Source organism: Camelus ferus, chromosome 1 (genome assembly GCF_009834535.1).
Source record: "Camelus ferus isolate YT-003-E chromosome 1, BCGSAC_Cfer_1.0, whole genome shotgun sequence".
NCBI lineage: Eukaryota > Metazoa > Chordata > Mammalia > Artiodactyla > Camelidae > Camelus > Camelus ferus.
This window is the reverse complement of record NC_045696.1, coordinates 82100957-82116441: the sequence shown is the minus strand read 5'-3', so window position 1 is coordinate 82116441 and position 15485 is coordinate 82100957. Positions and strand designations below refer to the sequence as shown.

General features: G+C 35.3%; 2 protein-coding genes across 10 annotated transcripts in view; one reads left to right on the top strand and one right to left on the bottom strand.

Annotated features, from left to right (window-relative positions):
• Positions 1-5852, top strand: part of GPR160 (G protein-coupled receptor 160) — a 35790-nt gene extending 29938 nt beyond the window's left edge. For all 3 annotated transcript variants that reach the window (XM_032484517.1, XM_032484512.1, XM_032484523.1), the window contains one exon: positions 2843-5852. In XM_032484517.1, coding sequence (XP_032340408.1) covers positions 2918-3946 — 1029 coding nt within the window. In that variant the 5' untranslated portion in view covers positions 2843-2917 and the 3' untranslated portion in view covers positions 3947-5852. The remainder of the gene's footprint in view (positions 1-2842) is intronic.
• PHC3 (polyhomeotic homolog 3) overlaps positions 5122-15485 on the bottom strand; it is a 72875-nt gene continuing 62511 nt past the window's right edge. For all 7 annotated transcript variants that reach the window (XM_032484456.1, XM_032484471.1, XM_032484478.1 and 4 more), the window contains one exon: positions 5122-14124. In XM_032484456.1, the coding sequence (XP_032340347.1) occupies positions 13970-14124 (155 nt within the window). In that variant the 3' untranslated portion in view covers positions 5122-13969. The remainder of the gene's footprint in view (positions 14125-15485) is intronic.

Sequence of the window (15485 nt, the reverse complement as noted above, 5' to 3'; positions counted from 1 at the left end):
CTTTTAGTGGTTTATGGGGGAAGTGGAGTATGAGATTGTTATCACCCAAGAAAGTTTTGATTGGCTTCCATAATCATGGCGTTCAGGAACCACTCTAAAACAACCAGAACCTCATTTTCCGATATACTTCCTTTTGACTGCTTTTTATTGCCTCAATTTGTATATCTTCCTTGGGCCTTACTTTTCTCATCTCTAAAGTTTTTCCCAGCTTTACAATTCTCTTATGTATTCCATTTCTTCTTTCTTCCAATCTTCTGAGGAGGTTCTGAAGAGGTTCGAGGTGGCTGTGGCTGATCGTCCTCCCCCTTCTCTCCTGACCTTCCCTAGTCCCTGGGAGACACTCAAGGGTTACTTCCCTCCTTCAGGGGCTAGCCTGCCGTCCTGGCCTTCCAGTCGGCTCCCCCTGGATAGTCAATGGTGAAATGGAAATTTGGGACACATCCCTTCGATGTCATCTACTTAAACACAATTCCATAGCTTTACTTAATTTTGGATTGGAGTTACAAAGGATAAAATAATTTTATACTGATAATTCTTAATTTCTTTCATTCTAGACATAATTTTTTTAAATAGGTCTTTATATAAATATCAACTTCCCTACCCTCATTCTAAACCAACATTTTTCTATTTAAAACTAAGTCTGTTTTTTCCTTGGCACAAGGGAGGAGTTAACATGGTTTTACCATTCCTTCTGGAATAGAACTTTTTGGGGGGAGAGGATAAAATATACAGTATATTGAATATAGGGGAAAAAACTGAGTGTACAAAAATAACTTGTTTCATTTGTTCTTTTATACCTATAGTTATGAAAATAGGTATGGATGATTTTTTTATGGACTGTCTTTACATACACACGTGTGTGAAAGCAAATACATTATTTGTGTACCTTAATAATCTGAGCTAATGACATGGTAGATTTATGGCCATGTATGTTAAAGAAAAAATGGAAATAGCCCTTGTTAAAGAACAGTCAGGCAGACTTCATTAAGAACCACTGCAATAGGTGTGGGGACCGCAGCAATGGGACTCTGCAGTTGGGGTGGGGGGTATGGAGATTGGACTCAACTCCAAATACAACAAGGAAAAGTGGGAATTTATAGCCGAAGAATGGGGGGGGGGGGTCAGTGAACTATCACCAAGGAAACACCAGGGTAAGGGGAATTCTAGTTAAACTTACCTGCCAGAATTCCTGCTCAAGGCAGATGAAGGTGATTAGACCCAGAAGATGGGGGGGATGAGAAACCTGATCAGATACCGAGGGTGAGAGATTCTAACTAAACCAAGTTAGCAATATTCTTACTAAAACTGGACAATGAAAAGACAAACACAGAAGCCCGAAGTCAGGGCTAGTTGAGAAGTGTTGAATTCTCTTCTCAACCAGGAGAGACTCTCTGTTAAGTTAGGGTTCATTTTGTCAAAAGAACTAGTAGCCCTCTCCCACAACTTCTTGTCTTTATCCTCAGACAGTATCCTCACCGCTTCCTTGAAATTAATCATCCGTTATCTGCTTTTAGGCAAATTCAGTTTTTTACTTTTCAGACTTGATTCTTAATTTTTTCCTTAGAGTTTGAGAAATTCAGAAAGACCTATAATACTGCCATATTAATAACCTGATGTATATACCTTTTGAATCTTTTTCTGTACATGTATGTCTTAAAATAATATGTTTCTGCTTAAGTTTTTAACCTACATTTTACTTAACATACTGTGAAAATTTACATGATTATTTTTAACATTTAACAAATTCACAAAGTATAACAACATTTAACAAGTATAGAAAAGGTAGAGTGAAAATTAAGTCTTTTAATAGCTGCAAAATAGTACATCATAAGGATGTACTGTCTTTTTTTTTTTTTTTTTTAATGGAGGTACCTGGGAGGCTAAGCATTCGCTCTACCACTGAGCCCTACCCCCACCCCGTGTGTCATTTTTAACCCATCTCTACATTCATGGGTAGTTTTGTTTGGGTTTTGTTTTGCTGTTACAAACACTGAAGAGTCTTGCAGAAACAACTTTGGGTCAACTGTGTTGTTTTGTTTTTTAAGGATAATTTCTTGAGTTTCCTTCCTTTTCCCATCCTTTCCTGATTTTTCTGACCTTTCTCTTTCACTTTTTTTCCTGCTTCAAATGCATTTATAAATCAAGCTCGGCTCCTGTTCCTTTGCCCTTACCGAGCGCTTCATAATGCTCTCAGGTGTCCCTGCTCCTTCCTGCTGTTCTTTTGTCTCTCCAGGTGCCATACCTGAAAGATCTGATCAAGAAGGTTAATCTTTCTCTCTTTCCCTTACCAATATTCTCATTATTTTCAGCTGAACCATCTGTTTTATATCTTTGAGCTTGAGATTTGATCCGAATGTTAATCCTGCGGTTAAAAACCTTTGAAAATTGCTAAAGGAGCTTCATAAGCATTATCTGAATTTCACTGACAAAAAGAGAAAAATGGGTAATGTTATCTGGAGTCAGAGTGAGTCAACAATTACTATCAAGCTACTATTTGAAGCCTGTATTTTTGACTCTGGTAGATAAAGTGTTTTTCTACTTTTTAAAAAAATAAGTTATTAAAACCTATACTTATGTAGAAGTTATTAATTTATATCTAACAGTTGGTTATAGATCTGAGAGTTCTGGACCACCTGGGTCTCAAAGAATGACCAAAGTAAACACAGTTATTTCTTTTTGATCATTATAAGTACTATGAGAAATATAAGTTACTATTTAATTATTTGGGGAAATGATTGGATTAAATTAGATTTTCGAGACTAAAGGTGCTTGCTTTGTAAAGTTTTAAAATAGTGATAGCATCAAGGTAACATCAAGATTTTCTTTTTACTTTTCTTTGCAGGGATGGAAAATAAGGCGAAGCATTATTTTATTATAGCAGCAGGCCTTTGAAATTTAACTAAAAAAAAAAAAAAAAATGACTGCTCTTACCTCAGAGAACTGCTCTTTTCAGTACCAGCTACATCAAACAAATCATCTCCTTGATGGTAACTGTCTTTTATTCGTGATTATACTTGGGAAAATATTATTAAATATCCTCACACTAGGAATGAGAAGAAAAAACACCCATCAAAATTTTATGGACTATTTTTGCATTTCACTAGCATTCATTGATATCTTACTTTTGGTAAACATCTCCATTATATCTTATTTCAGGGATTTTGTGCTTTTAGGTGTTAGGTTTACTAAATACCACATCTGCCTATTTACTCAAATTATTTCTTTTACTTATGGCTTTCTGCATTATCCAGTTTTCCTGACAGCTTCTATAGATTATTACCTGAATTTCTCTAAAACCACCAGGCTTCCCTTTAAGTGTCAAAAATTATTTTATTTCTTTACAGTTATTTTAATTTGGGTTTCAGTCTTTGCTTATGTTTTAGGAGATCCAGCTATCTACCAAAGCCTGAAGGTACAGAATGCTTATTCTTATCAATGTCCTTTCTACATTAGCATTCAGAGTTACTGGCTGTCATTTTCCATGGTGATAATTTTATTTATGGCTTTTATAACCTCTTGGTCAGAAGTTACTACCTTGGTACAGGCTATTAGGATAACTTCCTACATGAATGAGACTATCCTGTATTTTCCCTTTTCATCCCACCCAAGTTATACTATAAGCTCTAAAAAAACACTCTTGCCCAAGTTCATTATCTGTTTTCTTGGTACCTGGTTACCATTTGTACTACTACAGGTAATTATCCTTTTATTTAAAGTACAGATTCCAGCATACATCGAGATGAACATTCCGTGGTTGTACTTTGTCAATAGTTTCCTCATTGCTACAGTTTATTGGTTTAATTGTCACAAACTTAATTTTAGAGACATGGCATTGCCTGTAGATCCATTTGTCAACTGGAAATGCTGCTTCATTCCACTTACAATTCATAATCTTGAGCAAATTGAAAAGCCTATATCAATAACTGTTGATATGGTGCCATGTTAATACTAAAACTTAACAGCTATAAGAAGCAGAATTTTACAAATGGTAAAGAATGATGACTTGGGACATATAAAGAATGAACTAAACTTAAGCTTCCCTACTCTGCCCCACCCCCAAACTTTCATACGTTTTCACAGTGTGTCATTTGGGGGCTATGATATTTATTAGGTTGGTTGGTTGGTTTTAAACAAAACACTTCCAACAAAAAAATTTTATACCTGTTGGCCATACTGATGTTTGTGTTATCCAAAAAACTGTTATGTAAATCTGAGATTCACTGTCAACATTTCAGATACAAGCTTAAACATTTTTATTAAACTCAGGGCAAGAAAGTCAGGATCATATTCTTTAACATTAGGGGAAAGATTAGTTCTATTTAAATTTAGCTAATTAAAAAATATATATTTCTGTTCTTAATGCAAATATTCCAAAAGAAAAGTTTTGTTGCTTACCTTTCAGTAGTGACTAGGTCTCTTCCATGACATACCAGATTCATTTCCAGTTGTAACACACCTGGCACATATTTACATAATCACACAGGCAACGTATCACAGTGTGAACGTACAGTTTCTTATCCTGAGCACTACTGACATTTAGGTTGGATAATACTTTGCTGTGGGGACTGCTGCCCTGTGTGTTGTAGCATGTTGAGCAGCATCTCTGCCCTCTGGCCACTAGATGCCAGTAGAACTTCCTTCCCCAGTCATTACAATCAAAATGTTTCCAGGGGAGGGTACAGCTCAGTGGTAGAGTGCATGCTTAGCATGCATGAGGTCCTGTATTCAATTCTCATCTAAAAAAAAAAAAAAAAAAGTTTCCAGAAATTCCCGTATTTCCCTTGGTGGGCAAAATTGTCCTCGGTTGAGAACAGCTGGAGTGAAGCAGTATGAATGACAGAATCATCTGAAATCACTGAGTTAAACTACATAGATGTTTAATTTGTCAAAGTCCAAGCCTGCTGTACTTCTCTGTGTTACTTTCCTTCTGAATGTATTGCTTTCTAATTGGCCACACATGGAACTCAGGGATTAAAAATATATTTTACTTAATTAGTAAAGACTTATACTCTGCAAGATTTTAAATCCAGAAAATTTATTTCAAGCCCTTCCTTAAGCTGTTTGTTTAGTTAGATTCCCCATGCCTCGTAAAGAAAAAAAGAAATTATTCAATAGACCAGCCAAATGGAAGAGGCTTTTATTTGTAAAGAAATGAACTTACAACTGGTCTACAATATATTATTGCAATATAAACAATATAAATAAATGATCCTGTAGGCCCACTAACCTTCCATCCAGACCCACATGAAGCAATGTTACAACAATATTCTATGTGAAAATGTGCAGGTAACAAAGGTGCAATTACAAGCAAGTTTAAGCAGCAGAGTATAAGGTGCTTTACTTTAACAGTTAATGTTGCCATCAACAAACATTTGAATGTTCAATTTTACTTCACTGAATACAGACACAACAAATATGAAAATCTAAAATTCATACACATGCTACTTGTTAATATGAAAGTGCTTTCTTTTTTAAAAAAATACACCAAATGGACAATCTTTTTACATAGATCATGGTGTGCTCTTATAATGCAAAAATTAACTTCATTTTCAGGTTATACATTTTAAAACGGTAGCTACAGACACCAATCTAGTAATGCTAATGCTAAGAGTGCTAAAACTATCTCATTTCCCATAAGGAGGACTCTAGTACAATATCCAACATAAAGAATACATCTATATATAATCTTAACATTTGTTTTTTGTAAAGATAAAAAATGTTTTCTTTCCCCTTGGTGATGCTTTGTTCATCCTGGGTGGATCAGTGTTTGAGGTTTTAATAATATGAAAGTCCTATTTAGGACAATGGGAGGAACCAAAAGGAGGAATTAAAAAAAAAAAACCAGTTAACATTTGCTTAAAGCAACAAAACTAAATTTTTTTTTAAAGTTTATCACAATTTGCTTTTGTTAACAAAAAAAAAAAACAGTTTTCAACGCAAGACGACAAAAAGCACTAATGCAACAAAGAGGCCTGAAATGCCTGACGTCAGTGTGAGTATCCATCCTGCACACTGCTGTCCACAACTCCAACCTTCACAAACTCACCCCTTACTCTGAGGATAGTTTTTGGAGCTTGCTTTTTTTTTTTTTTTTCCTATGGGAATAACAAAAACACCATGCTTTTGAATGAGACGGGAATCTAGTTAAATGTGTTGGATATTAGATGTCCAAAATTATACTATCTATGCACACTCCCACTGATTTTTTAAACTTTAAGAATACACATACAAAAGGTATGTAATAGATATTTTAACAGCATAAAATATTTGAAAAACTAGGTAAATTAAAATATTTTAAAAGTATTAGCCAGTACCATGGAAAAATTTGTTTAAACCCAGACTATCTGGTTACTTGTATGTTAGTGTTTCTCTTTACAGTTTATTATAGATTCTAATCTAACACTTTCCTGCTTTAAAAAGCTGTCACTGTGATGCATAAAAGATCTTTTTAATATATTTTCATTTTGTCTTTATGGAGAATGTTAGTATCAAGTGGATGTTAATATATAAAGTTGTGTCAATAGGAATTACAGTGTAATTCATAGAATCCCTGGGCAGCCAGGGAGCTTCTACCCAATCAATTCTCCCGTTCTGTTTACTCCCCAAAACTTGTCAGTTTCAAGCTCCAAGCATGGAACTATTTTGTTTACCAGTTCTGCATGTTAAAGGAAACCCTTTAACTATATAAAACGTGTGTGCTTTCTAAAAAGTGTATTATTTGTAATACTACTAAAATTTTATGTAATCTTTCTTGCTTTGAAAAGAAACAAAACAATAAAAACCAAACCTGTTCAGTGAGCTCCTTTGAGACTTGAAGTTTTCAAAAAGTTACTGCACTGTCAATACTGGGTGTAAAGCTTTCGTAGTTCAAAGTGTACAGTGAGTCAGCACCAGCTTCTTTGTTTTGTTCTGTCACACCCTGCATAGCAACACCTCTGGAACAGAGTCAAGTGTCAAAATAATTCTGAGCAATATGGGCTGTCACAACAGTTTCAAAATGTAAATCCTAATGTGAGGTACTTTTAATTCTGTAACCTAATCAGGTATATGGTTAATCGATTATGTGAAGCATGCTGTGAGAACTGTAATGATTCACTCAGACCCCCTACATGTCATGTAGCCTAATCTTTCACCCAGTGCATAAAAATTCCCTCTCAGTTCCAACTTTACATTCAGTACATTAAGTAATAATTATTTACATGTTTGTTTACGTCACAATAAAAAATGGGGCGGGGGTGATATTGTTTACTTATTACTAGTTCATTAAGTCAGGTATACCACACACTGCATAGTAAGTGTTCAAATGGTTTCCTAAATGAATGGATAAATGCATGAATGACAATGTTCAGATGTGTTCATATGTTCAGTGGTTTAACAAGAAGCACTTAGAAAAATGTCCTCATCTGCTCACCTGTATGAATTTTCTACCTTAATCCTTAGGAGAACAAAGGACTGGGGTGAACCAGGAAATGAATGTTCAATAATCACCTTTTAGCAAAAGCTTGTAAGTGTGAAATGAACCATTAAAAAAGGAAATTAAGAGAACTAAGATAAAAGGGAATTAAGTAGGAGAAACTAAAAAGTATGCCATTATGTGGCCTAGAATCATAGCTTTATATAGCTTAAAAATGATTTAAACAAAATCCACACTGTGTGCAGTACCGGCTCCATTCTGTATGATCAGAAGAGGAGACGAGCCACAAGCGAAGTAGCCACTTGAGGCGTCACCACAGCTAACTTACCAACGGGAGGTAAAACCCTCGTTCCCCCAGCCGGTGTTTTACCTTCATTTACCATGTTAACTTAATGATTATATTCATCTATTATTTATTATTGAAGTAGGTTATTTAGTATTACCTAAAACAAAATTATGACTTTAACATAAGCATTCTAAACAAAGATTTTAAGCAAAGGACACTTGGTTTGCTTGAGGCAAGACTAAAAAAGTTCCTTCTTTCTAAAATAGGTTGATGTTCATTTCACTACCATTCCCCACCACAGTCTTATAAACACCAACTTTTTCATCTCCATCATTAAAGCTCCACAAAATCAAGGATTTAACACTGATAACAGTCCCTGAAGTACAACCTTTAAGTCAATAAACGATGGCTACTATCAATGCTTAAGATTACTGGAGTCAATTTAAGTAGGTGGTCTAAAAGGACTTACTTCGTTACTCTCACATTTAAAACTATACCATGTTGACATAAGAGTGTTTAAAATTTATATTGATTTCCTTTTTCCAAATTAAAATTCACTCATTACTTTCTTTAATCATTACTTCTTTTAAACAATACACTTAAAAACCTTTACACAGGTTTTCTTTCTGTGGATTCATACTGATGCCACCAGTATCACTGAGAGCAACTGTACTTTTCAAAGGCAGTAGAAAAAAATACTTTTTGAATGTACCTCTTCTCTAATGTTGGAGGTTGAAATTGTCATCTTTAAGTAAAATTAAATGTTCACAAGTTATAAAAAGGGAAAAAAATGAAACATTTGTAGAAAACATTTCCCAAAAGCTTCCATAAACATGGCGCTTAAGAGATGTGTGTGCCTGTGTTAAGAGTTGAAGGGGAGAGTTTTCATAAGAAAAGTTGGGCTTCAGATCTGAAAAGGAGGGCAGGTCTCCCTTTCCATATATGTGCACTAAAGTGAAAGTCAGAAAAAGCCAGATGTTTTGCTTCGGAGTATGATGGTAATAATTATATCTGTATTAGTGCTTTACAACTTTCAAAAAAAGCTTTCCCGTAGTATTATTTTAAAATAGAGTAAATAAGCTCTGAAAAATAATACGTAAAACTTTAAAATTCTTAAAAATTTAGGAAATTTTTCCCAAAGAAGATAATATAATTTTCAACTTTTTATTGAAGAAATGGCTTATATTAGTGCTATGAGGGAAACTATATAATGATACATTTTATGCTTCTAACAAGAGGAATATCCTCCCCAAAGAATTTGTTAAAAGATGTACAGCTTATAATAGGTTGAAATTAAATTTTAGTCAGATTGCATATTTATTTTCCCTAGTACTGTACTTGTGCTTATTTAATTGAATCACAATTGTTAAGACGAAATCAAATGCTCTAGATTCAGAAAATACCAATTTTGAGGAATGCAGATTAAATAGTTCATTTCATGTTCCACACTACTGTGCATCAAAGAAATAGAGGTAGGCTTGTGTTTACTGAAATCCACACAAAGAAACAACTCCACAGCTCTTAGTCATCCAATTCTTAGACTGAGACACAACCCAACAAAATACTATCTAAAAAAATCTTTTAAAATGCCTTTCTTTGTTAACAGTCCACATGGTTGATTCAACTGTAGTATCTGAAAAGGGATTATCTCTATAATTCTGATAACTCAATTATTGAGTTTTTGATAAATATTCTCCAACTGTAATAGGTGTCACCTTTTTCAGAAGTCAAAAATCACCAATTTATATATCATTAGGGCTATTAATATGCTTCTAAGGGCAGGATCACTTCATAAAGAGAGTGAACGAATGAGTCTGATTACAGGTAAATCTTGACATTTAGAAAAAACATACCCCGTTTACTGCTGTAACTGGGAGCCAACCATTACAGTTTACTGTTTAGCACTGCTGATGGCCACATCTATACTACACAGCCTCACTCAGTTAACCATATTATCCTCTTGGGTCTAGAATGCTTTTCCTCCTGTCTCTTCCTTCACTTCCCTGTCCTTTCCTCTAGAAAACCTTCCTGAAGGCCCAGTTATAGTTTCACGTTGTGCACAGGAAACAGACTGAGCAACACTGTACATAAATGGCCAGTTTCCACTGCCCAGAGGGTTCATGGAAACATGGCTATTAGGTATTAGAAAGTTTTGCAACAGTTATGTCCCTAAAATTATCCCCACTACAAAGTCCTCTGTAGGGATTTTCAGGCAAAGGTCTCTCTAAGGAGGAAGTTTTCAGTTTCCTTGGGTCTAGAAGAGGTAGGGGGGAGTGAAGCCCTTTCATGCTATCAGGCAATAATGTTCAATGCCCGTTGCACAAAGGCAGCATGAATTCTTTCCATTCACTAAGGGTGAGGATCTTCAAACCACAAAACATAACCAGACTGTTCTGGTTGAAAAATACACCTTTGAAATGTTTTAACAGTTTGTCCGGCCAGGGATTTCCCCCACTTGACATGGCTGTGAGGCTAGCGTCGTTCACACACACCTGTGACCGTTTACTCTTTCCAAGACGGTTTACACACATGTAAACGCAGCCTAAGACTATACAATCTGTACCTTGCCTCCCTACCATACTTGTGCCATGGCGGTACCAAAACCCTGCAAACATAAATGGCGCTTTATAACATTTAACTGAACAAGGCAGTGACATGGGGCACTAGGCCAGATCTTAATATAAGACTAGTTATTTGAATAAATGTCTGACTAGAATATCACACTAGATATAGGAAGATTAGCTATGCTGAAAATTATTCAAAGGCATGGGTACAACAATACTTATTTCATAAGTGTTTCAACACACCAGGAAACAAAAAAAAGTGGGCTACCAAAAAAAATAATTTCTATTTAAAACTAGGTAGAACATGAATATTAACTTCAAAAGTGCAGAAATTTGTTCAGTGTTGCAGTGGGATAAACTAACAAAGTGGCAGGTCTCCTGTCTCCCTCTCCCCTATTCTAAAGCTTCTTCACTAATATTTCTTTCCTCCCATTCCATGTTCTCTACTCTGAGGAGACGACCCTTAAACTGGGACTTAAAAAAAAAGCCCCAGCAAATTAAAAGTACCATCATGGAGAAATTACCAGCCACTTAAAAAGTGACAGGTTTGGGGACAGCGCTCTCATACTGATTACATTCAAAGCTGCAGAGCTGCATCAAACACAGGCCTACCGGAGGTTGGATGAAAATGCATGTCATTTAAGAAACAACTTTTACAAATCAACTGTTCTGTTTACTTTCTTAGGAACACATGACTTAAAGTAAATAAAATTTCAAACTTGTAGGGATTTTCTTCCTCGATGAGAAAAGAGTGCATCAGTATAAAGAAGTCAGAAATGCAAACTTAGGTAGTAGCAAAAGTAAAAAGAACTTCCCATGTCCTCTTTCTGCTTGTCATTCCCTCTCCTCAATCAAAATCCTGTAACAACTAATAATATGAAGGAAAATAAAAATAATAGCACTCTCCCAACTTAATTCATGCTAAATCTGTGCTTAAAGCTAGGGGGCGGGGTGAATTGCTCGGTGGTAGAGCACATGCTTAGCATGCATGAGGTCCTGGGTTCAATTCCCAGTACCTCCATTTAAAAAAAAAAAGGTCAGAGAGACGTGGACACCCAGTGTTACTGTCTTATTATACTATCCATTATATATAACTGAAAATTTGAAATTCAGATGGTTAAATCATCCAGAAGGAAACAGCTACATCAACAGGAAAACTACTAGTGAAAAGTAAATGAGCCATTTCTAAATAAAATAACTCTTGAAAAAAGCAAGTGTATTTTCTGGGTATGTTTTGAGAGGGGACAACCAAAGATCTGGACTATTCTTCAGACTATTATAAGATTTAGGATTATAAGGTGCTCTCAAATGGAAACCCTTCTTGTAAGCTTTCTTGGATACTTAGCACAGTGCTAGGCACAGGGGCTTTCAGTAAGTACACAGTGACTGACAGCAGAAGAGGGAGTAAACAAGAGACCCTGTAACACAGGTCCAAGTTAATACCTTAAAGGCTACAGAAAATATAATTATGGGAGGTAATCATTATTGCTAGGGGAGTGAATCCTGAAAGAATCAGTTTTGTATGAACTGTTTGTGGATTCCCTACGATAAAGTTTTAATTCCAGGGGGGATTTTTCTGTGTCCCTCAGCCCCCATACTGTGGACCATCTCCTACTAATGCTTAGCTTATACTTGTGTTCTGAAATTGCAAGATAAATGGAAAAGTCAAGCATATGACAACTCTGTCACAATGATTAACTGCTAATAAATGAAAACTGACTGTAGAGTACCTACCTTTCCTTGAAACTTTAATCCAATAATTAAAAATGTGATATAAAGAAATATGTGACATAGACTACAAGCTACTGTAGGTCTGGAACATGAGCCTTACACTATGTTACATATTCTAATCCTACACAAAACTATCAGTAAACATCTTTTCTTTTTAAACATTACTACACAAAAGAATCCCACAAAGCATACATTCAAACAAGAGGCATCTAAAGGTTAAAAAAATTACCCGCTGTATTTTTGTATAAAAATAATCAACATTCTCTAATGTACACAAAGCCAAAAGATAAATATCTGTGATGTCTTTAATGACATCTTTAGTTTTCTACTAGCATAACACAATCTTTTTGAAAAGAGCAGTGACAATGACTGAAACCCATGGACTCTTCCTCACTTACTGAACTTCTGCCACATATCTATGAATGTTCCTTCCATTACTGAAACACTTCCATTGTATGGTAAAGGTAAGATAAAAAAAAGATTAAAACAGTTTTGATGTCCAGGACTATAAAGCTCAAAGGGCTCTCACAACAATTTTGTTTTAGTGCCATAATTCTAACAGAATACTAACTGTTCAATGAAAGGTTTCTTAAAATTTTTTCCCCCTAAAACATGTACATACTAAATGAGGTCAGATTATCCAAGAGAGATCAGCTGGGTAAGTGCTTTGTAGGAAGCATACAAGGATTTAGTCAAGGAAAAAGGAATGTGCATTCTAGCTAGACCCGGCACAGCATGTTCAACACTAGAAAAACCCAAAGACCAACCACTAGCCACTACAAACTATCGCCTTGCCCGCAAAGGCTGTGCACTGGTTCATAAGGTATAATCATATTATGCCTTCATCAGTGCAAAGAGATATGAAAGATAACTAATATGCATACTGAGAATCAAATTACTGGTGTACTAGTCCTTATCTTATAGGCCAATTTAATGGATTTTCCCCCCTTTTTCTAGACTGCATACAATTGGGAAAAATACATCAGCAGAACATTAATGCTATCTGAAATACTTCCACAGTATAATGTATTCCTTACTATGTCTCACTTGTTCAAAATATCCCTTTGGGTGAAAGAGAGCAATATTTATCATTCCTACATCTGCGTTTCTCAACCTTGGCACAACTGACATTTTGGACCAGGTAACTCTTCATTGTAGAGGGCTGTCCTGTGCACTGCAGGATATTTAGCAACATCCCTGTCCTCCATGCCCCAGACACCAAGAGCAACCACCCCCCAAACTCCCAAGCTATGACAACCAAAATGTTCCTTGACATTGTCAAATGTCCCCTGGGGAGCAAAACTGACCTCCATTGAGAACCGCTGCTCAAAATGAACAAAAAATATGAGGAAAACTAAATTCCTCAGTCACACCAAATTTTTGGTCAAGTATGGACTAGAAGCCAACTCTTCTTCCAGATCAGTATGATTCATGCTAGAATGCAGTCCTTTTTATAGACAAAGCAACTGTCTAGCAGACATGTTTTTTTAAAACACACACTGATATCTCATTGCATACAATTCCAGTCACTGGACTCCTAAATTACTCCTAAATTATCTCTCTCATGAAAACCTATAGAAAACTTATAGGGTAGAAAAATGTATAAGAAAACCAAATCAAACGAAGAGAAATGTAAATCATTAAATTACTTTAAAGAGGATTTTTTATATTAATGATAAACATCACCATTAAAAAAATTATCTAGTAAAAACACTTTGAAAAATATCATGGCCCTCTATAACAAGTCTTTCAATGTTGTGTGTAACCTGTAAAATTAATTTCACCAATGTTGGCTAATTATGAAAATGTACAATGAATTATCACACCTGTAGAAATGTCAGCCTTTGATGTGGAGATCCCAATGTGATTGGCTATCCACATTGGCTAAGTGATAATATTCTAGGCCAACTTGAGCCTTTACCTTACATATTAAGAAGAATAAAACTGCTGTTATCTCAAAGCCTCATGATCCTGTTAAGATTCCTTCAGAGAGTTGATGCGTGCACAGATCTTTAGGGCCGGGCCTAGCTTGATATTCATTGCACTCATAAGATGGTCTTCTTTTAGCAAGAGAAGAGCCTGTCCATCGATCTCTTGTGCTCTGAACTCATCTGCAATATCCTGGCAGCCTAAAATTTGACCAGATGAAGGATGTTAGTGTCAATACACATCAATTAGATGTTACTCCTAATAATTACAGTTACACTCTCATTGGGTTTGAGTATCTGAAATACAGGCTAGAAACAAACGAAACATATTGATGGCAGTCTTGGCTTCACTCCTGAAGAAGAGAGTATTTCCTGGCATTCTGAAAAAAAAGAATTAATTCGAAATCCAGGTAAAGCAATTTATCTGGAATTCTTGTTTGAAAAATAATAATGCAGAAATAAATAGTAAGGGTCAGGTAAAATGTAGACTGATCAGTCCAGATATAACATACCTTCATGAAAAGGACAATGGTGTCAGCTGGAAGCATGCCACACACAGAAGCTTCGATCAACTAGTTACTATACCTCATGAATTTTTCTTTGTATAACAGATCCTTCACATACATACAGGTACAGAAGAATAAAATACAATATTCTGCCATTTAGAACAATTTAGAAATATTTTCTCAAGTGCCACTTTCATTATCATTTATACCTTTATTCTAATTTACAAACTTCAATTGCCAAGCATATCTAAAACATTTTTATTATTGACTCAGGGCAGAACCAATCCAACAAAACTGTAGTATCAATCTATTGCTGAAATGTATTACAATGCACAACTTGTAATTTCCTACTTCAAATCTTAGTATCACTGGACTCATCTCCACTTCTAGTAAGAAAACACAAATTCTCATTGAAATTTTGAGCTTGCTGGCTATTCTCTTGACAAATAACCAGTATTTCACCTCTCAGCATAAACCAGGTCCTTCAGCAAGTAACAATGCTAGCAATCTACTTGAACCTCAAACGTTATTATTATCTACCAAATTCTGCACAGCCAGGCTAATAAACTTCCCCACTGGGAAATCAGCAGAGAAGGTAATGAATTAAGGAAACACAAGAGGAGACAATGCAAAAATGTGGTCGCTTCCTTATAAGAGACAAAATTATAAAAATCAATTTAAGAATAAAAACTAACAGCTTAAAGTCTTTCTTTTTATTCAAATCAGGATTCAAAGGGAAAACAGAAAAGATAATGCAAAATGGAAATTGTTACATTACATAAACCTTTGGATACACCTTTGTTGGAATGACTATTCTTTCTAGGGCAAATGTATCATCTTCTTGTTTATATAAGATGATAATGTCATCCCTATAACCCGAGCATCAAGCACAAAATATTACAGGTGCTAAATACATACATTTTTGGATAAGTGAAGGACTATGAATGAATAATGAACAAAAATGTAATCTGCTTAAAAGGAGCCATCTGTAAGAGTAATACGAACTTTCTTCCCCCCTGCACTCAGCTGTGTGGCCAGCTTTTCTTGGTTATTTCT